The 23,963-nt window shown below is 66.6% G+C and overlaps 3 protein-coding genes across 3 annotated transcripts; 2 read left to right on the top strand and 1 right to left on the bottom strand.

Annotated features, from left to right (window-relative positions):
* The first annotated feature begins 2,383 nt into the window (after nucleotides 1-2,383).
* Nucleotides 2,384-17,296, top strand: LTBP4 (latent transforming growth factor beta binding protein 4). The gene is given in 39 exon segments (XM_052779448.1): nucleotides 2,384-2,622; nucleotides 4,086-4,295; nucleotides 4,411-4,652; nucleotides 5,400-5,453; nucleotides 5,455-5,500; nucleotides 5,592-5,654; nucleotides 5,741-5,863; nucleotides 6,342-6,506; nucleotides 6,686-6,832; nucleotides 6,916-7,004; nucleotides 7,006-7,102; nucleotides 7,835-7,966; nucleotides 8,961-9,086; nucleotides 9,165-9,290; nucleotides 10,122-10,241; nucleotides 10,321-10,446; nucleotides 10,527-10,652; nucleotides 11,197-11,319; nucleotides 11,405-11,523; nucleotides 11,525-11,537; nucleotides 12,473-12,604; nucleotides 12,924-13,049; nucleotides 13,149-13,444; nucleotides 13,783-13,852; nucleotides 13,938-14,066; nucleotides 14,515-14,661; nucleotides 14,774-14,926; nucleotides 15,529-15,609; nucleotides 15,612-15,647; nucleotides 15,650-15,715; nucleotides 15,718-15,816; nucleotides 15,819-15,902; nucleotides 15,905-15,931; nucleotides 16,027-16,082; nucleotides 16,084-16,153; nucleotides 16,863-17,095; nucleotides 17,097-17,219; nucleotides 17,221-17,259; nucleotides 17,261-17,296. Coding segments are annotated over 39 exon segments (4,470 nt in total). The 5' UTR covers nucleotides 2,384-2,402.
* Nucleotides 17,297-17,935: 639 nt separating this feature from the next.
* On the bottom strand, nucleotides 17,936-21,584 carry LOC128138070 (potassium channel subfamily K member 6-like). The gene is given in 6 exon segments (XM_052779370.1): nucleotides 17,936-18,106; nucleotides 18,209-18,251; nucleotides 18,253-18,605; nucleotides 19,216-19,251; nucleotides 19,254-19,318; nucleotides 21,277-21,584. Coding segments are annotated over 6 exon segments (918 nt in total). The 3' UTR covers nucleotides 17,936-17,993.
* Nucleotides 21,585-21,762: 178 nt separating this feature from the next.
* Nucleotides 21,763-23,655, top strand: LOC128138123 (protein YIF1B-B-like). The gene is given in 15 exon segments (XM_052779438.1): nucleotides 21,763-21,796; nucleotides 21,883-21,911; nucleotides 21,913-22,027; nucleotides 22,030-22,113; nucleotides 22,116-22,141; nucleotides 22,227-22,313; nucleotides 22,315-22,332; nucleotides 22,430-22,508; nucleotides 22,580-22,611; nucleotides 22,613-22,638; nucleotides 22,760-22,915; nucleotides 23,009-23,102; nucleotides 23,212-23,236; nucleotides 23,239-23,401; nucleotides 23,643-23,655. Coding segments are annotated over 15 exon segments (966 nt in total). The 5' UTR covers nucleotides 21,763-21,777.
* Nucleotides 23,656-23,963: the final 308 nt, after the last annotated feature.

The following is a 23,963-nucleotide window of genomic DNA, read 5'->3' as shown; positions in this document are numbered from 1 at the left end:
TGCACACAGCCTCACACACTTGCACGCAGCCTGACACATGTGCAGAGCCTCACATGTGTGTTTGCAGCCTGACACGTGTGCATACAGCCTCACATGTATGTTCATGCCCTGACACGTGTGCAGAGCCTCACGTGTATATTCCTGGCAGCTGCTGCTAGAAGAATTTTGGGAGGGGGTCCCCCGCCCTGTGCCTCAGTTTCCCCTCTTGCAGCTGCAGCCGGTGCAGGGGTATTTGGGGGGGGGTCCCTGGTATCTGGGGGTCCCCAGATTTTGGGGGGGGTATGGCCGCCCAAATACAGCACCCCCCCTCCAGCCCCCGGCTGGAGCTCAGGCCCTTGGCTGCTGGTGCTGGAGAAGTATTGGGGGGCTATAGGGGACTATAAGGTTGGGGGGGGCTGGGGGGAGGCTGTGGAGTTGGGGGGCTAGAGGGGATGGGGGGGTTTATGGGAGAGGGGGGGCTTATGGGGGTGAAGGGGGGCCCTATGGGGTGTGGGGGTTGTCTGTGGGGTCCCCTGTAGGGTACAGGTGTCCCCTCTAGGGTGTGGGTATTCTCTTTGGGGTTTCCTGTAGGGTATAGGGTGTCCCCTATGGGATATGGGGTCCCCTGTGGGGTGGGGGGGTCTCCTATCAGGTGTAGGGGTATGGGATATGGGATCCCCTATGGGGTTTGGAGGTTCCCCTGTGGGATATGGGGTCCCCTATGGGCTGTGGGGGTTTTCTGTGGGGTCCTCTGTGGCATATAGGGGTTCCCCTATGGATATGGGGTTCCCCTGTGGGGTACAGGGGGTCCCCTATAGCGTGTGGGTATTCTCTTTGGGGCTTCCTATAGGGTATAAGGGGTCCCCTATGGGATATGGGGTTCCCTGTGGGGTGGGGGGTTCTCTATGGGGTTCCCTATGGGTGTAGGGGTTCCCCTATAGGGTGTAGGGGTACAGGATATGGGGTCCCCTATGGGATATGGGGGCTCTCTATGGGGGGTCCCTATTGGGTATAGGGGGTCCCCTGTGGGGTGTGGGCATCTCTAGGGGGTTCCCCTATAGGGCATCTGGGTTCCCCGCTGGGGTGGGGGGTCTTTCCTAGGGTAGGGGGAGTTATAGAACATGGGGGGCTTCCCCCCCATATGACTGTATGTAGGGTCCCCCCAACCTCCTGACCCCCTTCCAAAGACCCAGCACCCCAAAACCCCCATGGACTGCCCCCCCAGTAAGGAAGGACCCCTCCCCCATTACACCCTTATATTGGGGGGGCCCTCAGCCTGCGGACCCCACCCCACCCCATGAACGGGGTCAGTGATGTGGGGGGGACCCCCGAAATAGTGGGGGGGGGCGCAGCCAGTGCCTCCAGCTGGAGAATGAGGACGATGTTTCCGGGTGACGTCACCCCCCCCGGGGGGGGGGAATGACAACACAGCGGGGGGCCCCTTGGGGGGGCGGGGGGGGCGCTGGGCAGCCTGGGGCCCCCCTCCTTTCTGTCCTGGCGGGGGGGGGGGGAGCAGTGTGGGTGGCTCGGTGCCCATCACCGTGGCCTCGTGGCTGCTGCCAAAATGGGGGTCAGGCTGCAGACAGGGCGGGGGGGGGGGTGTCTACAGACGGGACCCCCCTTCCAACCCCCCCTCCTCACCCCCCCCCCCCCCCCGCCCTGAGAGAGGACCCAGGAGCCTGGGTGATGCCAGCGGGGGGGGGGGGGCGATGGGGCCTCGCTGTCGTGTCCCCCCCCTCCCCGTGGTGGGGTCCTGGGGACCCCGGTGGGCTCTGGGGACACACACACTTGTGTCGTGTGTGTGTCCCCCCCCCCGCAGTGAGGTCCCTGAGGGATGTCCCTGTCTGGGATGTGTCCCGTGTCCCCCCCTTGCTGTGTCCAGCCCCCCCCCCCCCCCCGAGTGTCCCCTGTCCCCATCCCGCTGTCCCTTCTCCCGGTCCAAGTGTCACTTGTCCCCATCCCGGTGTCCCAGGTCCCCAGCGAGCTCCACCCCCCCCCCCGTAGTGTCCCCTGTCCCCCCCACTCAATGTCCACTGTCCCCCCCCAATGTCCCCTGTCCCCCTCAATGTCCTGTGTCCCCCCCAAGTCCCCTGCCTCCCTCAGTGTCCCCCGTCCCCCCCAGTGTCCACTGCCCCCCCCAACTTTCCCCCCAAGTCCCCTGTCCACCCAAACGTCCGGTCCCCCCATTGTCCCCTGTCCCCCCCCATTAACATCCCCTGTCCCTCCTCGGTGTCCCCTGCCCCCCCCCCCCCCGTCGTCCCCGTCCCCCCCCCGCGCGGCCCCGCCGCGGGGGCCGGCCGTGGTCTGTCCATACACACACACACACACACAGATGCGGGGGGGGGGGCCTGCTCAGCCCCACCCCGGAGCCTCCCCCCCCCCTTTCCCCGCCTCCTCCGCCCCGGGGGCTCGAGGCGACGGTGATGGGCCCCGCGCTGCTCCTGGCCGCCGCCGCCGCCGCCTCCCTGGCGCTGCCGGTAACCGGGACCGGCCCCGGCCCCGCCCGGCTCCGCTTGTTCTTCACCCCCCCCCGCTGCCGGTTCCGCTGCGCCGGGGGTCGTTGCGTTCATTTTTGCCAACGGGGGGGGAACGTCACCGCCTTGGAAAGCGGTCGTCCCCCCGGGGGGAGCGGCTTCCGTCTCGGTCAGTGCCGGGGGGGGGGGGGGTCCGGTAAACCGGGGGGGGGGAGTCGGTAAATGGGAGGGGGTCCGGTAAACCCCGGGGGGGTCGGGACTCTGGGACGGGGGTGTCTGGTAAACCCCGGGGGGGTCCGGTAAACCCCGGGGGGGTCGGGTAAACCGGGGGGGGGGTCCGGTAATCCCGGGGGGGTCGGGACTCTGGGGAGGGGGTGTCCGGTAAACCGGAGAGGGTCCAGTAGTCCCGGGACGGCGGGGGGGAGTCGGTAAACGGGAGGGGGTCTGGTAAACCGGGGGGGGTCCGGTAAACCGGAGGGGGTTGGGACTCTGGGAGGGGGTGTCTAGTAAACCGGGGGGAGGGGTCGGGACGCTAAGTGGGAGTCCGGTAAGCCGGGGAGAGGGTTGGGACCCTGGGGAGGGGGTGTCCGGTAACTCGGGGAGGGGGCCGGTGGAGCAAGATGGGGATCGGGACCCTGGGGGGGGGGGTCGGTATCCCGGGGGGGGACACACTGTCCGGTAAACTGAGGGGAGTGTTGCAGTGGACTGGGGGGATGTTGGGGTGCGGGGGTGGCTCTGGGAGCCTGGGGGACCCGCGGGGGGGCTCCAGCACCCCATGGGGGTCTTCAGGAGACTGGGGGGGGGGTTGGGGTGCACAGGATTCTGGCACCCCATGAAGGAGGGGGGTCTGGTAGACCGGGGGGAGTTGGGGGGTGAGGGGGGGGCTCCAGCATGCTGGGAGTGCATGGGGGTCTTTGAGGTGCAGGGGGGGTGACTCCAACAGACTGGGGGGGTCCCTGGGATGCACGGAGCTCTGGCACAGCCCCCCCCCCAGGACAAAGAGGGTGGGTGGTCAGGGTGCACCTGCCCCCCCTCCAACTCCCCATGGGGGGGGGGTGTCCCACAGCCCCCTCCAGTGCACCCAGGCTGAGCCCAACCTGGGGGTCTTGGGGGGGGGGGTGTCCCCCCAAACCCTCTCCCATTCCTTCCTGAGCACCCCCTCCCTCCCACTTGGGGGGGGGGGGGGGAGGAAGGGTGCTGGGTGCTGAGGAGGGGGGGGAAGGTGGGGCCCCATCCCACCCACGCAGCGCCATGAGCTCATCGGCCCCGGCGGATCCCGCTTGGAAAACGTCGGGAATTTGGAAAAATAAACATTGGGGCCCCAAGAAAAAAAAAAATTGGAACCCGGACCCATGGGTGCTCGCCCGGACCCCTGGGTCCCCTTTCCTTGGATATTTGGGTTCTCCTGGATGGATCTGGGGGACAGACACCGCCCCCCCCAATTATCATCACCCCCCCCCCATTTTAATGGAATGGGGACCCAGGCATCCGGGTGCTGCCCCCCACCCTTTTTTTTAAACCACCCACCACTGCGCTAGCATCGTCACCCAGATTTATTTGTGGGGGGGTGGGATGATGTCCTGATATTGGGGTGTCGTGTGCCCCCCCAACCCCCCCCACCTTGCCTTGCAGTTGTCTGCCCATTGCTGTGCCAGAACGGGGGGGTCTGCGCTCGCCCCGATAGCTGCGTGTGCCCCCCCGAATTTACCGGCAAGTTCTGTCACCTCCCAGCTAACAGCACCTGGGGGGGCGGGGGGGTCCCCCAAAATCCGGGGGGGCCCCAAGCTCTCACCCAATCCGTCTACACCCTACCCTTGGCCAACTATCGGGAGGAAGAGGATGGTGAGGACCCCCGCAGCGTCACTGCTAATGTGGGGGAGAGGGGGGTAAATGGGTGCTGTGTGTCCCCCCCCAGCACCCATAGCACCCCCCCCAGCACCTATAAACCCCCCCTCAGGTGCCCAATCCATGGTGAGCATCCACGTGCAACACCCGCCCGAAGCCTCGGTCACCATCCATCAAGTAGAACGGGTGCGGGGAGGGGACGAGACCCCCCCAGCACCCACAGCCCCCCCAGTACCCAGAGCCCCTCGCCCGGCACCCCTCTACCGTGTCCTGGCGCAGAGCAGCCCCCGGGTGCCCCCCGGTGAGGAGGGTGCCGGGTACGGATACTGCTTCCGGCAGCTGCGTGGGGGAGAGGTGAGACCCCCACCCTGGGCGGGGGGGACACGTGGGTGCTGGGGGGGGAACGGGGATACAGGTGGGAGCTGGGATGGGGCAGGAGGAGATACGGGTGCTGGAATGGGGATATGGGTGCTGGGTGGGGGATGTGGCTGCTGGGAAGGGACATGGGTGCTGGGATGGGGGTGCTGGGATGGGGGTGTGGGTGCTGGGTGGGGGATGGGGGTGCTGGGATGGGGGTGCTGGGATGGGGATGGGGGTGCTGGGATGGGCGGCATGGGTGCTGGAAGGGGGACATGGGTGCTGGGATGGGGGTGCTGGGATGGGGGGACATGGGTGCTGGGATGGGGGTGCTGGAAGGGGGACATGGGTGCTGGGAAGGGACATGGGTACTGGGATGGTGGTGCTGGAAGGGGGACATGGGTGCGGGGATGTGGGTGCTGGGACGGGGGGCATGGGTGCTGGGATGGGGGGGCTGGGACGGGGACGTGGGTACTGGAGATGGGACACGGGTGCTGGGATGTGGCAGGAGGGGACGTGGGTGCTGGGATGGGGACGGGGGTGCTGGGATTGGGATGTGGGTGCTGGGGGGGGGTGCTGGGGGGGGGGTATTGGGTGCTTGGGGTTGGGGGGGATGCAGCAGGTGGGACCACGGGCGCCGTGCAGGGATGCAGTCACCAAGAGGCCCCCCCCCTCCCTCACCCACCCATGGGTGGGGGTCCGGGGGGGTGTATCCCAACTCTTCTCCCCCCCCCCCCCCTGCAGTGCAGCTCCCCCCTCCCCGGTCTCCGCACCCAGGATATCTGCTGCCGGGGGGCCCGGCGTGGCCTGGGGGGTCCATGAGTGCCAACCCTGCGACGGCCACCGTAAGGACATTGGGAGGGACACACACAGGGGACATGGCGGGGGGGGGGGGGGAAAGAGGGGGGGTCTCATCTCTGCACACCCCCCCCCCAGACCTGCTCCAGCGGGATGCTCCATGTCCCCAAGGCTTCCAGCGCATCAATGGATCCTGTGTGGGTGAGTTGGGGGGGGGGGGATATGGGGGGAGTAAGGGGGGAGTGTGGGGGGGGTCTGACAACCCCCCCCATTTCTGCCCCCCCCAGATGTGGATGAATGCCAGGAGGGGGGGTTCTGCCAGAATGGGCTCTGCACCAACACGCGGGGCAGCTTTGCCTGCCTGTGCCAGCCGGGATTCCTGCTGGATTCTTCCCGGTCCAGCTGTATCTGTGAGTGGCAGGGTTAGGGTTGGGAATGGGATTGGGGGTGGGATGGGATTGGGATGGGAATGGCATTGGGAATGGGGGTGGGGATGGGTTTGGGAATGGGAGGGATGGGACTGGGAATTGGGGATGGGGTGGGATTGGGAATGTGGATGGGATTGGGGTGGGATGGGGTGGGGATGGGAATGGGGTGGGATTGGGAATGGGGATGGGGTGGGATTGCGAATGTGGATGGGATTGGGATGGGATTGGGAACGGGATTGGGATGAGTATGAGTATGGGATGGGATTGGGATTAGGAATGGGCTGGGGATCGGATGGAATTGGGATGGGGATGGGATTATAGGGTGAGGATGGGAATGGGCTGGGTTGGGGATGGCATTGGCATTGGCAGTGGGATTGGGATAGGGATAGGGATGGGGTGGCCGGCTCTCCTGGGTGCTCACCCCCCCCGCCTTGTCCCCATCCCCGTCGTCCCCCCCCAGCCCACCAGGTGATCTCGGAAGCACGGGGACCCTGTTACCGTGTCCTGCGGGAAGGACGCTGCGCCCTCCCCACCCTCCGCAACATCACCCGCCAGATCTGCTGCTGCAGCCGGGTGGGCAAAGCCTGGGGGGCCGCCTGCCACCGCTGCCCCCCCTTCGGCTCCGGTGAGACCCCCCCCCAACACCCACCCCCCCACCAGATACCTGGGTCCCCTCCCAGCACCCTGCATCCCTAGGGATGCTCCGAGGATGCTCGGGTGCTGCTCCATGGGGGGTGGTGGGGTGCAGATTTGGGGTGTGACACCTGCCCCCCCCAAATTTTCACGCCCTGCCCCCCATCGCAGAGGGGTTCAAGGAGATCTGCCCGGCCGGTCCCGGTTACCATTACTCCGCTTCCGACCTTCGCTACAACACCCGTTACCTGGGGCAGGATCTGGCCCGCGTCCCCCTCGGACGTCCCCACGTTGTCACCGCCGCTCCCCCCGCCACTCGTGAGCACCCATTTGTCCCCCCACCCCTTAACCAGCACCCCACGCCTGCTGGGGTCCCCCTCACCCCCACCCTCCCCCTGTAGCCCGCTGGCAGGAGGAACGGCACCCAGGTCCCCTGCCCGTCACCCGGATGCCACCCGTCCCCACGAGGCCACCGCGGGTCCCTGAGAGGCCCCCCCCCCGCCCCCGAGGTCATTGTGGTACCACGACCCACCCAGGGGTTGGTGGGACCCTTCCCCACCCTGCCCACCCGGGAGGGGCCGGGCCCAGGTAGGGGTTTGGGGGGGCGGGGTCCGGGGCAGGGCGGGGGGACAGTCGCAGATTTGCACACACGCAGGTTTGCGTGGGGTTGCACACGTGTGCACGGTTGCAGGGGTGTGCATGGTTGCACGTGTGCCTGATCGCACGCACGGAAGCGCATGGTTGCGCGTGATGCTTCGACACGTGTGCGGACAGGTGCGTGCGTGCACGCTTTGCACACGCGTGCACAGTTGCAGGTGCGCTCTGTGCATGGTTGCACACATGCGCCGTTGTGCAAATGCCCGGTTGCTCGCAGTTGCGTGGGTGTGCAGGGTTGCACACATGCTCCGTTGCACATACGTGCATGGTCTTACACGTGCAGAGTTGCGTGCATGCTCAAGCAGGTGCATGCATGGGTGCACCCCCATACGGTTGCACATGCGTGCGTGCTTGCACACACACCCCGTTGCATACAAGCAGAGTGTACATGGTTGCACACGTGCACTGTTGCACGTGCCTGCGTGGTTTCACCCTTGCACAGCTGCACAAATGCACAGTTGCGCATGCATGCGTGTTTGTACGCAGGGCAGCAGGCATGTGGGGTTGCACGCATGCACACAGCCTTGCACGTGTGCACAGTTGCAAGCATGCACCATTGCACATACGCACTCGATGGTGCTCGCAAGAGTGTGCGCGGTTGCACGCGCACGTGCCCAGCCCCCCCCCCCCCCCCCCCGTCGTCGTTGCCCCCACCTTTTGCAGCAGCCGTCGGCAGCGTCTGCGAGAGGAACCCCCAGATCTGCGGCCCCGGGCGCTGCGTCCCCCGTCAGGGCGGCTACACCTGCCTCTGCCACCCCGGCTTCTGGCTCAGCACCCAGGGCACCCACTGCATCGGTGAGGGGGGGGGAGCGGGGGGGAGGGAGCTCCAGGCTGATGGGGACACGAGGGACCGGGGGCCCTGTCCATCCGTCTGTCCGTGCAGCCACCCACCTCTCCGTGCACCCACCTCTCCTGTCTAGCTCTCTGGGCACCCATCCATCGCTCCATGTGCCCACCCATCCCTCTGGGCACCCACTCACACCACCCCCCCCCCCCCCCACCCCGCACCCATCCCTCTGGGCACCAACCTCTCCATGCACCCATCTGTTTCTCAACGCACTCACTTCTCCCGTCCGTCTCCCCGTGCACCCACCCATCTCCCCAGGCGCCCATCCATCTCTTCATGCGCCCACCTCTCCAAACTCCCATCTTTCCATCTCCCTAGGCACCCACCAATCTCTCCATGCACCCATCGCTCCATGCACCCCCCCATCCTCCGGAGCACCCATCTCGCCATGCACCCACCCATCTGTCCATGCATGCACCCACCTCTCCATGCACCCACCTCTCCCATCTATCTCCCCATGCACCCACCCACCTCTCCAGGCCCCCACCCACCCCTCTGGGCACCCACCTTTCCAAACTCCCATCTCTTCATGCACCCACCTTTCCCTCTCTCCACGCACCCACCCACCTCTCCATGCACCCACCCATCCCTCTGAGCACCCACCTTTCCATGCACCCCCCCATCCCTCTGGGCACCCACTTCTCCATGCACCCATCTATTTCTCAATGCACCCGCCTCTCCCGTCTATCTCCCCAGGCACCCACCCATCCCTCTGGGCACCCACCTTTCCAAACTCCCATCTCTCCACGCACCCACCTTTCCATCTCTCCACGCACCCACCCATCTCTCCATGCACCCATTGCTCCGTGAACTCCCCCCATCCCTCTGAGCACCCACCTCTCCATGCATGCACCCACCTCTCCACGCACCCATCTCTCCTATCCACCTCTCCGTGCACCCACCCCTCCTTGCACTCACCCACCCACCCCGTGCTCTCCCCAGACGTGGACGAGTGTCGGCGCAGCCCCCGGCCCTGCCCCAACGGTCGCTGCGAGAATTCGGTGGGGAGTTACCGCTGCCTCTGCTCCCCCGGCTACCGCCCCAGCGCTGCCGGCACCGACTGCCAAGGTCAGTGGGGACCCTGGGTGCCACCCACCCAGACGCCGGGGTCCTTGGGTGGCCTGAACCCGGCCCGTGTCCCCGCAGATGTGGATGAGTGTGCCCAAAGCCCCCCACCCTGCACCCATGGGCGTTGCGAGAACCTGCCCGGCGGTTACCGTTGCACCTGCCCCGCCGGCTACCGGGGGATGGCGTCGGATGAGCCCTGCCAAGGTGAGCAGGGGGACGGGGGGGGACGGGGGATGAGTCTGTGCCATGATGGGGGGTCACCGTGGTGTGGGGTCATCGCGGTGTGGGGGGTCACCATGCCTGGGGGTCACCATGCCATGGGGTCAACGTTCCTTGGGATCGCTCTACCATAGGGTCATGGTGCCATGGGCTCACCATGAGATGAGGTCACTGTGCCATGAGGACATCATTGCATGGGGTCTCCGTGCCCTGGGGTCATCATGCCATAGGGTCACTGTGCCATAGGGTTACCATGCTATGGGATCACCGTGCCATGGGGTCACCGTGCCATGTTCTCCCAGTGCAATGAGTTCACCATGCCATAGGTTCGACATGTCATAGGGTCACCATGCCATGGGGGTCAGCGGTCCTTGGGGACACTGGCCCATGGGCTCACCATGCCAAGGGGACACCATGCCACAGGGTCACCATGCCATGGTGTCCAGGTGCAATGGAGTCATCGTGTCATGGGGTCACCTTGCCATGATCTCCGCATGCAATGAGGTCACCATGCCATGGGGTCACTATGTCTTGGGGTCACCATGTCTCGGGGTCATCATGCCATGGTCTCCCTGTGCAATGAGGTCGCCATGTCTTGGGGGTCATCATGTCATAGGATCACCATGCCATGAACTCACCATGCCATGGTCTTCCCGTGCCATGGGCTCACCATACCGAGGTCTCCCTGTGCCATGGGCTCACCTTCCCATGGTGTCCCCATGCCATGGTCTCCCTATGCCATGAGATCAGCGTGCCATGGGGTCACCACACCACGGGCTCACCGTGCCAGTACCCCGACCTCTCCATCCCACACAGACATCGATGAGTGCGAGAATCACCTCGCTTGCCCTGGCCAAGAGTGCATCAACACCCCGGGCTCCTTCCAGTGCCAGCCCTGCCGTGAGGGCTTCCAGCTCCACCGCGGCCGTTGTGCAGGTACCCTCACCCCTTCCCCCCAAAAGGAGCACCCCAAAATCCTACCGGAGACCCCTCCGTAACCCTTTTGCCCCCCCAGATGTGGACGAGTGCGCAGTGGGTTCCCCCTGCGGTCCCCACGGCCACTGCGCCAACACGGAGGGCTCCTTCCGCTGCGAGTGTCGGCGCGGTTACCGGGCGGGCGCTGGCGGTGGTCCATGCGCGGGTGAGTGGGGACCCTCGCGGCGTCACTGCGTGTCTCCCCCCACCGCCGTCGCCTGCCCTGACGGCATGGCGTGCCCGCAGACGTCAATGAGTGCCTGGAGGGCGACTTCTGCTTCCCCCACGGCGAGTGCCTCAACACCGAGGGCTCCTACACCTGCCTCTGTGCCCAGGGCTACACCAGCACCCCCCAGGGCACCGCCTGCGCAGGTGGGTGACAACTGCACCCCACCTGCCTCTGCCCAACGCGCTCACCGTGCCCGTCATGGTCCCCAGACCCATCCCGGTCCCTCTGCCCATCCCAGTCCCTGTGCCAGTCATGGTCCCCATGCCCATCCTGGTCCCCTGTGCCCGTCGTAGTCCCTGTGCCCACCGTGAGGTACCCATGGCCATCCCAGTCCCCATGTCCAATGCCCATTCTGTTCCCCATGCCCACCCTGGTCTCTGGTATCCATCCCAGTCCCCATGTCCCCATACCCATCCCAGTCCCTGTGCCCATCCCAGTCCCCATGTCCCCACACCCTTCCTGGTCCCCGTGTCCCCATACCCATCCTGGTCCCCATACCTGTCCCAGTCCCCATCTCCCCATGCCCATCCCAGTCCCTGTGCCCATCCCAGTCCCCATGTCCCCTTACCCATCCTGGTCCCCATCCCGGTCCCCATCCCAGTCCCCATGTCCCCATGCTCATCCCAGTCCCCGTGCCCACCGCGGTTGCCCTCGTGCCCCCCCCATCACCCCGTCCCCCCCCGGCAGATGTGGACGAGTGCCAGCGCGGGGGTGTCTGCGAGGGCGGCCGCTGTGCCAACACCGACGGCTCCTTCGAGTGTCACTGCCCGGCGGGTTTCCGCACCGACGCCGACAAGGCCCTGTGCCAGGGTGAGGGGCTGCAGCTGTCCCCAGGGAGGGGACGGGCGCTGCCCAGGGCCAAGGGGCTGGCATCGACGGTGGCTCGTCCCCGCAGACGTGGACGAGTGCCAGGAGTACGGTGCCAGCCTCTGCGGTGCCCAGCGCTGCGACAACATCCCCGGTTCCTACCGCTGCCTCACCGACTGCCAGCCCGGCTACCGCGCCGGTGACGGCGGGGGACTGTGTCGGTGAGTGCCAGGGTGGTACTGGGATGGACATGGGCAGTGAGATGGGCATGGGGACTGGGATGGACGTGGGGACTGGGACAGGCACTGGGACTGGGATGGACGTGGGGACTGGGACGGGCACAGGGACTGGGATGGATGTGGGGACTGGGATGGGCACGGGGACTGGGATAGACGTGGGGACTGGGATGGGCACAGGGACTGGGATAGACGTGGGGACTGGGATGGGCACGGGGACTGGGATGGGCACGGGGACTGGGATAGACGTGGGGACTGGGATGGGCACAGGGACTGGGATAGACGTGGGGACTGGGATGGGCACTGGGACTGGGATGGGCACAGGGACTGGGATGGACATGGGGACTGGGATGGGCATGGGGACTGGGATGGATGTGGGGACTGGGATGGGCACGGGGACTGGGATGGACGTGGGGACTGGGACAGGCACTGGGACTGGGATGGACGTGGGGACTGGGATGGGCACTTGGACTGGGGTGGACGTGGGGACTGGGATGGGCACAGGGACTGGGATGGGCACTGGGACTGGGATGGATGTGGGGACTAGGGTGGGCATGGGGACTGGGATGGGCACTGGGACTGGGGTGGATGTGGGGACTGGGATTGGCACAGGGACTGGGATGGGTACAGGGACCAGGATGGGCACTGGGCCTGGGATGGACACAGGGACTGGGATGGACATGGGGACTGGGATGGGCACAGGGACTGGGATGGATGTGGGGACTGGGATGGGCATGGGGACTGGGATAGACGTGGGGACTGGGATGGGCACAGGGACTGGGATGGGCACCGGGACTGGGATGGACATGGGGACCAGGGTGGCCATGGGGCTGCTCCTGGCCTGGAGCCAGGGCACCCCCGGTGTCCCCAGCCTGCCGTGCCCTCTGGCTGTCCCCGGGGTGTCCCCCCTGTCCCCGCAGACGTGGACGAGTGCCAGGAGTACGGCGCCAGCCTCTGCGGTGCCCAGCGCTGCGACAACATCCCCGGTTCCTACCGCTGCGTCACCGACTGCCAGCCTGGCTACCGTGCCGGTGACGGCGGGGACTGCGTCGGTGAGTGCGGGGACTGCGTCGGTGAGTGCGGGGTGGGCAGCACTGGGGGGGTTAGGGGACCATGCCATAGGGGATGGGGACACCGTGCCATGGGGGCGCAGAGGGACCATGAAGGACATCAAGGACCATGTCATGAAGGACCATGCCGTGGGGCACATCAAGCCCCATGCCACGGGGCACGGGGCTACCGAGGGCCAACCCCACGCTGCTCAGAGACGCAGAAGCCCAGCACCAGGGTGGGCTCAGCACCACGCTAGGGGTTGTGGGGTCACCCGCCACAGACCATCCCTCCCAAAAACATTCTCACCCCCTTTCTCAGACGTGGACGAATGTTCCAACGGGACCTTGTGTGGAGCCCACGCCACCTGCCACAACCTCCCCGGCTCCTTCCAGTGTGCCTGCGACCCGGGCTACGAAACCGCCCGCCATGGCCACCACTGCGTGGGTACGGCCGGGGGACCTGGGACAGGGGGGAACGACACGACACACGACGATGACACCTGGGGACCAACCCCCCCCCCCAATCTAATCTTGTTTCCTGCAGATGTGGATGAATGCGAGACATTACGGGGAGTCTGCGGGGCCGAACGCTGCGAGAACGTCGAAGGCTCCTTCCTCTGCCTCTGCCCCGACAGCCGGGATGAATTTGACCCCGTGACGGGGCGTTGTGGCCCCCCTCCTACCCCCCAAACCCCTCCCCAGCCCCCCGGCATGGCGGCCTGTTTCAGCAAAGCTTGTGGGGTGCTGGCACCCAACGTCACCCAGCAGCAATGCTGCTGCAGCCTGGGCTGGGCTTGGGGCACCCAGTGCCCTGCCCAGCCCTGCCCGACCCCCGGCAACCGGTAGGACCCCCCCGAACCCCCTCCTCAACACCCCAAAGCCCCCCCACCCCCCACCCCCCTGGGGTCCAGCCCCCTCAGTTGGGGGGTTCAGCCCTTGGCGTGGGCGTGCTGGTGGTGTCATGGGTTTGGGGGGGCAGGAGGGGGGGTATGGGCAGGGATTGGGGTGCGTGGGCAGGGGATGGGGTGCGTGGGCAGGGGTCTGGGTGTACAGGCAGGGATTGGGGGTGTACAGGCAGAGGACGGTGTATGGGCAGGGGATGGGGTGTACGGGCAGGGGATGGGGTGAACGGGCAGGACCCATCTTGGTGACCACACTGTCTGTCCCCCCCCCCCCAAGATGATCACCTTGCCATCTGCCCGCACGGGCACGGCCGAGCCCCCACCGGCCCCCAAGACTCGCCGGCGGGTGAGTGCTCCCCCCAACCGGGCCTGGTGCCCACTGGGGTACCCCTCCCTGTTTGGGGACCCCCTGACGCTGCCCGTACCCCCAGATGTGGACGAGTGCCAGCTCTTCGGGCCCCAGCTCTGCCGGGGGGGGGTTTGCCTCAACGCCTCCCCCGGCTTCAGCTGCTATTGCCCCAGCGGCTACTACTACGAGCAGGAGCACCTGCAGTGCGTGGGTGAGACACCCCCCCCCGCCTGCACCCCTGCCTGCACCCGAACCCCTGCCTTCACCCTCACCCTTGCCTGCACCCCAGTCCCTGCCTGCACCCCAATCCCTGCCTGCATCGCCAATCCCGTGCCTTCACCCTGACCCCTTCCCTGCACCCTGACCTCCTGCCTGCACCCCAATCCCTGCCTTCACCCTCACCCTTGCCTGCACCCCAATCCCTGCCTGCACCCCAATCCCTGCCTTCACCCTCACCCTTGCCTGCACCCCAATTCCTGCCTGCATCCCAATCCCTGCCTGCACCCCCAGTCCCTGCCTTCACCCTGATCCCCTGCCTGCACCCCAATCCCTGCCTGCACCCCAATCCCTGCCTTCACCCTCACCCTTGCCTGCACCCTGACCCCCTGCCTGCCCCCCCCCGCCTAACCATCTGCCCCTCTCCCCCCCCCCACCCCCAGATAATGACGAGTGCAGGGCAGAGGAGGCAGAGCCCTGCCTGGGGGGTCGTTGCGTCAACACGGTGGGCTCCTACTATTGCTCCTGCCCCCCCCCACTGGTCCTGGACGGGTCCCAGCGCCGCTGCGTCGCCAACGACACCCACCTGGGTGAGGGTCCCACCTGCGGGTGGTGGTGGGGAGGGGGTGCTGGGCAAGGAAGGTTGGGTTCCACCGCCTGATGCCGGCGTGGTGTCCCCCCTTCCCCAAATTTTCCCCGTAGATGCTGCCCAGGCCGTGTGCTGGCAGGAGGTGGGGGTCGACCTGGTGTGCGGCAGACCCCGGCTGGACAGGCAGGTCACCTACACCGAGTGCTGCTGCCTGTATGGGCAGGCGTGGGGCATGGACTGCGCCCTCTGCCCCACCCGACACTCAGGTGACCCCCCCCCCCTTCGGTACCCCCCAAATCTTCCCCACCCCAGGGTGGGTGCTGGGTTGGCATCGCCCTCCTTGCAATATGGGGGCACACACTCCCCGCCCCCCCCCCCCCCCAATCCCCGGGCATCCCTGTGATGGGGACCCACCGCATCCCTGCTGACCCCAGGCAATGGGGGGGACCCCCTGCACCCCCATAATGGGACCCCTTTGCACCCCCCCAGGCAATGGGGGGACCCCCCTGCACGCCCATAATGGGGACCCTGCTGACCCCCTCTGGCAATGTGGGGGGCCCCTGCACCCCCCACTTACCCCAAGTGATGGGGGGGCCCCCTGCATCCCTATGCACCCCCAATAATAGGTGTCCTTTGTAGCCCCCCCCCCAGTTATGGGGTGACACCTTGTAGCCCCCACAATTATGGGGACCCCTTTGCATCCCCACAGCCCCCCCAGTGATGTGGGGGGGTCCCTTGCAGCCCCCGCAGTGATGGGGGGAGGTCCCCTTACATCCCCAATGATGGGGACCCCCATGCCTCCCCCCCCCCAGGCTGCATGGGGTGGGGGTCCCCCAAACCCACCTTCTCCTTCTACCCCCCCCACCAGACGACTTCGAGTTCCTCTGCAACGTCCTGCGCCCCCCGAGCTACGGCCCCCCCCGCGGCCCCCCTTCCTATGAATACGCCCCCGATTTGCCCCCCCTTATGGGCTCCCATATGGCCCCGACATTTTGGGGGGCCCCGCGTCCCCTCCCCGCCTCTCCGTTCCGACTACGACCTCTACGGCTTTGGGGGACGGCGGGGGGTTATGACCCCCGGGGGGACCCTCTTTACGCCCCCCCCCGTTATGAGGGTGACGATTTCGAGGACCCCCGACGCCCTTTCACCCATCGACCCGGGGACCCCGCTACGAGCCCCCCGACCCCCATCCTGGCCCCCCCTGGTCCTACCAACCCCATGGGACTGGGGGGTTCATCAAGGAGGAGGTGAGGATGAAGAGGAGGAAGATGGTGAGCTTTTTGGGGTACAGGAAGGGCGATGGGGCGGGGGGAGGCGGTGGTGACCCTCCCAATCCTGACATCCCCCCCCAACCCTACCATTGCAGCAGGGGAGGAAGAGTGTGGGGTGCTGAGTGGGTGCCAGCACGGGCGCTGCGTTCGGGGTGCCCGACGGCTTCACCTGCGACTGCGACCCGGGGTACCGGCTGGACCCTGCCCAGCTGGACTGTGTTGGTGAGACCCCCCCCAACCCTGACACAGCCCCCCCCAGCACCCTGACTCCTCTGGAACCCAGCCCCCCCCCGGCACCCTGACCCTCCTGGCACCCTGACACCCCCCTGGCACCCCAGACCCCTTCCTCCTCTCACCCAGAACCCCCTGCCCAGCATCCAAACCTTCCCCCCCACCACTCTGACCCCCCCTCCCAGCACCCTGACCACATCCCATCACCCAGATCCCCTCACCAGCCCCCAAATCTTGTCCCCTGCACTCAGACCACCCCCTCCCCAGCACCCAGACCCCCTTCCTGGCACCCAGACTTCCCCCCCTGCAGCACCCAAACCCCCTCCCCTGCACCCAGACCCCCCTCCCCAGTACCCAAACCCTCCCCCAGCACTGTGACCCCCCCCCCTCCTCTGGCACATTGACCCACTCCTGGGCACCCAGACACCCTCCCTGGCACCCAGTTGTCCCCCCCCGCAGCATGCAAACCCTCTCCCCTGGCACCCAAACCCCCTCCCCCTGCACTGTGACACCCCCCCCCCCGCCCCCGGCATCCAGACCCCCTCCTCTGCACCCAGACTCCCCTCGCAGCACCCAAACCCCCTCCCCCTGCACTCAGCCACCCTCCCCAGCACCCATACTCCTCCCAAGCAGCAACGACCCCTTCTTTGTGTACCGCCCCCCCCAATAAACCCCCCCATTCCCCCCCCCGCCCCCCCAGACATCGACGAGTGCTCGCAGGCAGCTCTCTGCCTGCCTGGCCGCTGCCTGAACGCCCCCGGCTCCTATCGCTGCCTGTGCCCCCCCAGCCACGTCCATGGCACTGGCCCCCCCCCCCGCTGCCTGCCCGCACGCCCTCGTGCCTGAGGACCCCCCCCCGCCACGCCGGGGGCCCTATATTTATTGTGTGTATATATATATATTTTATATATATATAGGATCCGGGATTTGATGGGGGAGGGGGGTCCATCCTGCCCCCCACCCGGACCATGGGGGAACACCCATGGGTGCCCCTGCTGGCACCTGGTTCCGTGTCGTTCCCCCCCCACCCCTGTATCGGGGTGCTGTGGTAAAGCATCCCGGGGGGAGGGCGGGGAGTGGGTCAGTTTGGGGACACCCCCCCCACCACTTTTACAGAATAAAGGTTTTCTATAAAATGGTGGTTTTCTATAAAATGGCTTGGGGGGTGGTTTTCATCCCTGCCCCCCCCCCCCTCTGTTTTTGGGGGGGACTGGAGGGGGTATTTGGGTCCAGGCAGGACCCCCACACACACCCCCAGGGGTGCTGGGACCCCGTGGGGCTGAGTCCCATATGGTGCTGGTGCCCCCCCCCCAAGGACTAGGACCCCCCGCATGGGACTGGGACCCCTCCATGGGATTGGGACCCCCCCCCCCATGGCACTGGGACCCCCCCTCGGAGGCTGGGGGACTCCCACCGTCAATTGGCTTGGGACCCCCCCCATGGGAGTGGGGGGACCCCCCATGGGACTGGGACACCCCCCTAGCACTTGGACACACCCCCCTTGACACTAGGACCACCCCCCTGCCATGGGATTGGGAAGTCCTCATGCGATTGGGATACCCCCCTTGACACCCCAAAAATGTCAATGTTTCGTCGGAAACCACCCCAGACACCTGGGTCCTCACCGCCCCCCCTGCCCCCCCAGACCATGGGGTGAACACAGTGAAACCAACCTGCTTTGGGCACCCTTTTATTGGCCCCCCCCGCCCCGGTGTCCCCCATCCCCACCCAGGAATGCCACCGACGCTACCCATTGATGGATCCCCCCCCACCTTGGCCCCCCCTGGCTGGTTTCTCCTCATCCCTCGTCCCCTCCAACAACTCGGCAGCTTCATCCGGTGCCGGAGATGCCGCCAGCGACGCTGGTGATGCCGTGGAGCTCGGCCAACCGATGGAAGGTCTGCGCCAACAGCAGGACGCCCGTCAACCCCAGCAGCAGATACGCTGGCGGTGGTGGGACAAGACATCAAGAACCCAGCCTCAACCCATCCGAGACCTCCAATTTTGGGGTGGGGGGAGTCTGACCCCCCCCCCAGTTCTACTCACCGGCTACGGCTACTTGGTAGAGTTGCCTCAATGGTTGACCCGGTTGCTTCGGCCGGCACGAGATCCCCCAACCCAATGGTGCAAAGAGAGATGACGCAGAAGTAGACGGCGTCCAAGTAGCTCCAAGTACCTTCAAGGACGTAGAACCCCGGCAGCGGGAGAAGCACCAAGACTCCCGAGGTGACCCCCACCATGAAGATGAAGTGGATATGGGCGGCCCCACGCCGGCTGTAGCCCCATCGCGCCTGTAGGTACAACCGGGGACGGTGGACCAAGGGCACCGTCAACCGCCGGACGGCTGCCGTCAACGTCAACATGGTGATGGGGACGCCCACCACGGCGTAGGCCATGCAGAAGGCTTTGCCGGTTGCCGAGAAGGGGGCCACCGAGCCGTAGCCTGTTGGGGGGGAGGGAGGAAGAGGAGGGGGTTATATGCGGTGCCCCCCCACCCCTCAACCCAGAGCTGGAGCTTGGGGAGTGGGGGGGGGAGGATGTGGGGATGGGGGGTGCGGGTGGGGGGGTTGTGGTCTGGGAGGGGGGTGTGGTGGGGGGCCTGGAGGTGCTGGGTGGGGGGGGCCTTGGGGGATCATGGGGTGCAGGGGGGTCCTGGGGTGCGTGGAGGGTCCTGGGGTGCATGGGAGTCTCGGGGATCCTGGGTGCACACGGGGGTCCTGGGTGCATGGGGATCCTGGGGTGCAGGGAGGTCCAGGGGTTTGGGGGGGTCCTGGGGTGCAGGGGGTCCTGGGGTACATGGAGGGTCCTGGGGTGCACACGAGGGTCCTGGGTGCATGGGGATCCTGGGGTGCAGGGGGGTCCTGGGGTGCATGCAGTGGTCCCTGGGGTGCAGGGGGGGTCCAGTGCACATGGGGGTCCCAGGGGTCCCAGTGCACGCAGGGGTCCCCAATCTCCCGGGGGTGCCAGGGGTCCTGGTGCTCCTGGGGGGTCCCCCATCTTATGGGGGTCCCAGATCTCGGGGCGGGGGGGTGTCCCGGGGGTGCCGCCCTTACCCACGGTGGTGAGGAGGGTGGTGACGAAGAGAAGGCGGTGGCGAGGTCCCACTCGGAGGCGTTGGGGGTCCCGGGGGTCCCTTCCAGCGCCACAGCCCCAGTGCTACCCAGCAACAGGCAAGCCCAGCGTAGGCGACCACCAACAGCACCGCGCCGCGCCCCATGGCCCCGCGCCCTCACCGTAGCCTCCGGCCCCGATCCCCCCCCCCGCGCCCCTCACCGTGGCCCCCGGCCTCCGGTCCCGCTCCCTTCACCGTAGCCCCCCCCGCTCCCGACCCCCGCGCCCTTCACCGTGGCCTCCGGTCCCCGCCGACCATCACCCCGCGGCCTCTGACCGCCCCCCCGGGATCCGCCCCGGGGGGGGCGGCACCGTGGCCGGGGAGGGGGGGTGGTAATGGGTGGTGGGAGGGAGGGCAGCGCCCCCCCACCCCGGGGAACCAGTAATGGGGGGCAACTGGGGTGACCAGTACCAGGGGGCAACTGGGATGGCCAGTAATGGGGGCAACTGAGGGAGTGAGGTGACCAATACTAGGGGGGGGTAACTGGGTGACCAGTAATGGGGGGTAAACTGGGGTGCCCAGTACTAGGGTGCTCAGTACTGGGGGGCACCTGGGTGACCAGTAATGGGGGCAACTGGGGGAGTGGGGTGGACTAGTACTGGGGGGGGTAACTGGGGTGACCAGTACCAGGGTGCTCAGTACTGGGGGGTAACTGGGGTGACCAGTAATGGGGGGTAACTGGGGTGCCCAGTACTAGGGTGCTCAGTACTGGGGGGCACCTGGGGTGACCAGTAATGGGGGGCAACTGGGGGAGTGGGGTGACTAGTACTGGGGGGGTAACTGGGGTGACCAGTACCAGGGTGCTCAGTACTGGGGGGTAACTGGGGTGACCAGTAATGGGGGGCAAATGGGGTGCCCAGTACTAGGGTGCTCAGTACTGGGGGGCACCTGGGGTGACCAGTAATGGGGGGGCAACTGGGGGAGTGGGGTGACTAGTGCTGGGGGGGGGTAACTGGGGTGACCAGCACCAGGGTGCTCAGTACTGGGGGGTAACTGGGGGTAACCAGTAATGGGGGGCAACTGGGGTGCCCAGTACCAGGGTGCCCAGTACTGTGGTGCAACTGGGGTGACTGGTCAGTAGGCACCAGGCCAAGGTGGGGGTTGCAGGCCCCCCCCCCAGGTCACACCCCCCGCCCCAGACAGACAGACAGGGTGTCCGTCCGTCCGACCCCCCCGGCAGCGCCCATCAGTCACGGGACCGTCCACGCGCTCCCACGGGACCGGCGGTTTCCTCCCGCGGCTGCCCCGGTGACATTGGGGAACGTCGAGGGGGGGGGTGACGGACACATAACGGGGGGACACGGACAGCCATGCGGGGGGTCCTGGGGGGGGGCGGGGACTTGGTGGACCCCTGCCTGGGCTCCCATGGAGCGACGTGGGCTGTGGGGATGGGGATGATGACACCCAAGGGACGCCGTGGTGCTGGGGACACCGTGGCCACCGCAGCGGCCCTGTGGCCATGACACTGTGGCCCTGGGGCCACCACAGCCCTGGGGACACCATGGTCCTGGGGGACACGGTGGCCCTGGAGACACCCACAGCCACCAGGGCCATCCCTGTGGCCATGACACCACGGCTCTGGGGGACGTCCCTGGGGTCACCATGGCCCTGGGGACACCGTGGCCACACACAGCCATCCCATGGCCATGATGCCACGGCTCTGGGGACGTCCCTGGGGTCCACCATGGCCCTGGGGACACTGTGGCCACCACAGCCATCCCCACAGACATGACTCCATGGTCCTGGGGACACTGTGGTCCTGGCGGCCATGCCTCATGGCCATGGCACCATGGCCCTGGGGACATCCCTGGGACACCGTAGCCACCACAGCCGTCCCCATGGCCATGATGCCACAGCTCTGGTGATGTCCATGGGGACACCGTGGTCCTGGGGACACTGTGGCCACTGCGGCCATCCCTGTGGCCATGACACTGTTGCCCTGGGGACTACATGGCCACCATGCCATCCCCACAGCCATGACTCCACAGCTCTGGGGACAAACCGTGGTCCTGGGGACACCATGGCCACTGCGGCCATCCAGGTGACGACGACACTGTGGCCCTGGGGCCACCACAGCCCTGGGGACACCATGGTCCTGGGACACTGTGGCCCTGGAGACCACCACAGCCACAGGGCGCATCCCTGTGGCCATGACACCACGGCTCTGGGGACATCCCTGGGGTCACCGTGGCCCCGGGGGCCACCGTGGGGACCCCTAGGCCCCGCCCAGGCCCCGCCGCCCAGGCCCGCTGCGTTGCCGTGGCGACATCGGCGGGGCAGGCGCCGCCATCTTGAAGCCGGGCACGGCATCCCGGCTCCCCCCCCCGCCCCGCCCCGCCCCGCCCCACTTCCCCGCCCCCTCGCTTCCGCTGAAGCGGCAGGGCGGGTCTGCCTCTCCCTCTCGCCAACGACTTCCGGCAGAGCGGCCCCAATCAGCGCAGCGTCGTCGGGGAGCCACGTTACGGGCTGGCTGGCGGAAGCGGAAGTGAGGAGACGCGGCAGGATGGAGCTGGAGCGGCACCGTGAGCGCGGCGGGGGGGGGCTGGGCGGCCCGGTCCTGACCCCCCCCCCAAAGCCCCCTCAGGCCTCACTTCTCCTCTCCCCGCAGCCCCCAAACGCCGGGTACCGGCGGCAGCCCCCGCGTATGGCGGATCCCCACCCTCTCTTCGATGATACCAGCGCGGCGGGAGGCGGAGGCGGCGGCGGTGGTGGGGTTGGGGCCCAACCGGGCCGGGGTTACGGGGGTCCGCCTCCGTTTCCTCCCCCTACCCACCTCCCGCTTCTTTCCTGAGAGAACCGGTATCCAGCCTGGCTGTGGTTTACGGCAGCAGTTTGGCCAGTCAGGCCGCGATATCGTGGACCGTAACGTGAGTGGTAACGGGCGGGGAGGGGAGCCGGTTACGGGGACACCCCCCCCCCCCCCCCCTTCACGGCTTTTTTACCTCCCCACAGCTCGATCGGTTCATCCCGGTGGGGAGACTGAAGTATTATTTCGCTGTGGACACCGTCTACGTGGGCAGAAAACTGGGGCTCCTCGTTTTTTCCCTTCGTGCATCAGGTGAGGGGAGGCCGAGGGGGGGGCCGGTACCGGGAGGGGGGGCACTACCGGAGCCTTGGGGGGGGCCCTAAACGGTATTTCCCCCCCCTTCACCAAGGACTGGCAGGTGAGGTACCAGCAGGACGCCCCAGTTGCCCCCCGTTTTGACGTCAACGCCCCCGATCTCTACATCCCGGGTACGTTTCCTGGCCCCCCCCATGTCCCCCGTGTCCCCCCCCTCTGGTGACATGTCCCATCCCCCCCACAGTGATGGCCTTCATCACCTACATCCTCATCGCCCGGCTTGGCTCTGGGCACCCAGAACAGGTGAGGAGGTCGCTGACACCCAAGTTCTCCCCTAAAAAAAGGGTGTGCAAGCAAAACCATGCCACCCTCTCCAAATTTAAGGTGCCCCCCCCCCCAGTTTAACGTGTCCCCCGTCCTCCAGATTCTCCCCCGACAGCCTGGGCTTGCAGGCGAGCTCGGCGCTGGCCTGGTTGATCGTGGAGGTGCTGGCCGTCCTCCTCAGCCTCTACCTCGTCACCGTCAACACCGACCTCACCACCATCGACCTCATCGCCTTCGCCGGCTACAAATACGTGGGGTGACAGATGGTTTTTTAGTGTGGGGGGGTGTTTTTTATATTTTGGGGGGCGGGGGGATACAGCTTGATAAACCCCCTCTCCGGTGACGGCAGGATGATCATCGGCCTCGTCTTCGGGCTCCTCTTCGGCCGAACAGGTTACTACGTGGTGCTGAGCTGGTGCTGCCTCAGCATCTTCGTCTTCATGGTAAAAAAAAAAAAAGGGGGTGCAGGAAAAAAAGGGGGGGCTTTCTGGGGGGGGGGGGCTTCACCACCCCCCTTTTTTTTTTTTTCCTGCTCCCACTCCCCCCCAACAGATCAGGACGCTGCGGCTGAAGCTGCTGTCGAGGCGGCGGCCGAGGGGGTGTTGGTGCGAGGGCCAAAAAACCAGCTGCGGATGTACCTGACCATGGCCATCGCCGCCGCCCATGCCCCTCTTCATGTACTGGCTCACCTACCACCTCCCCAGCCCCTCTTCATGTACTGGCTCACCTACCACCTCCTCAGGTGAGGGGGGGCCCCCCTGAAACCCCGCAAACCCCGTTTTACCCCCCCGAACCCCATTTTACCCTCCCAACCCCGCTTTACCCACCCCAAACCCACTTTATGCCCAGCCCCAACCCCCACTTTGCCCTTGTCTGCTTCAATAAATGCTGCCTGGGGAGCGTGGTGTGGTATCTGTACCCTGGGTTTTTTTGGGAGGGGGTGCAGGCCACTTGGGGGGCCTTGGACCCCCTCCATGTCACAGGTGTTGCTTTTAGGGGTGTGGGAACAAGCTGGGGGGGGGTCCCCAGCTAAAGCCACCAGGTTTTGGGGTCCCCTTTCAGCCCCCCCCTCCAGAATTTTGGGTGTGCAGGGGGGCCACCCCTGGGGTTTTGTGTGTGTGTGTGTGTGTGTGTGTGTCCCCAGTGACACCAGGGTGTGACATACATGGACTTTGCTCTGGTGACGCCTTCAAGCTCTTTATTAGCAGGGAGGGGGGAACTGGTGACAGCCCATGGTGGGGGGGGGGGCACAGGTGACATCTCATGGTGGGGGGTGCCTTTGTTAGCCCCTTGTCACCCCCCTG

The sequence above is a fragment of the Harpia harpyja genome (genome assembly GCF_026419915.1).
Source record: "Harpia harpyja isolate bHarHar1 chromosome W unlocalized genomic scaffold, bHarHar1 primary haplotype SUPER_W_unloc_1, whole genome shotgun sequence".
NCBI classification, from domain to species: domain Eukaryota; kingdom Metazoa; phylum Chordata; class Aves; order Accipitriformes; family Accipitridae; genus Harpia; species Harpia harpyja.
This window is presented reverse-complemented; position numbering and strand designations above follow the sequence as displayed.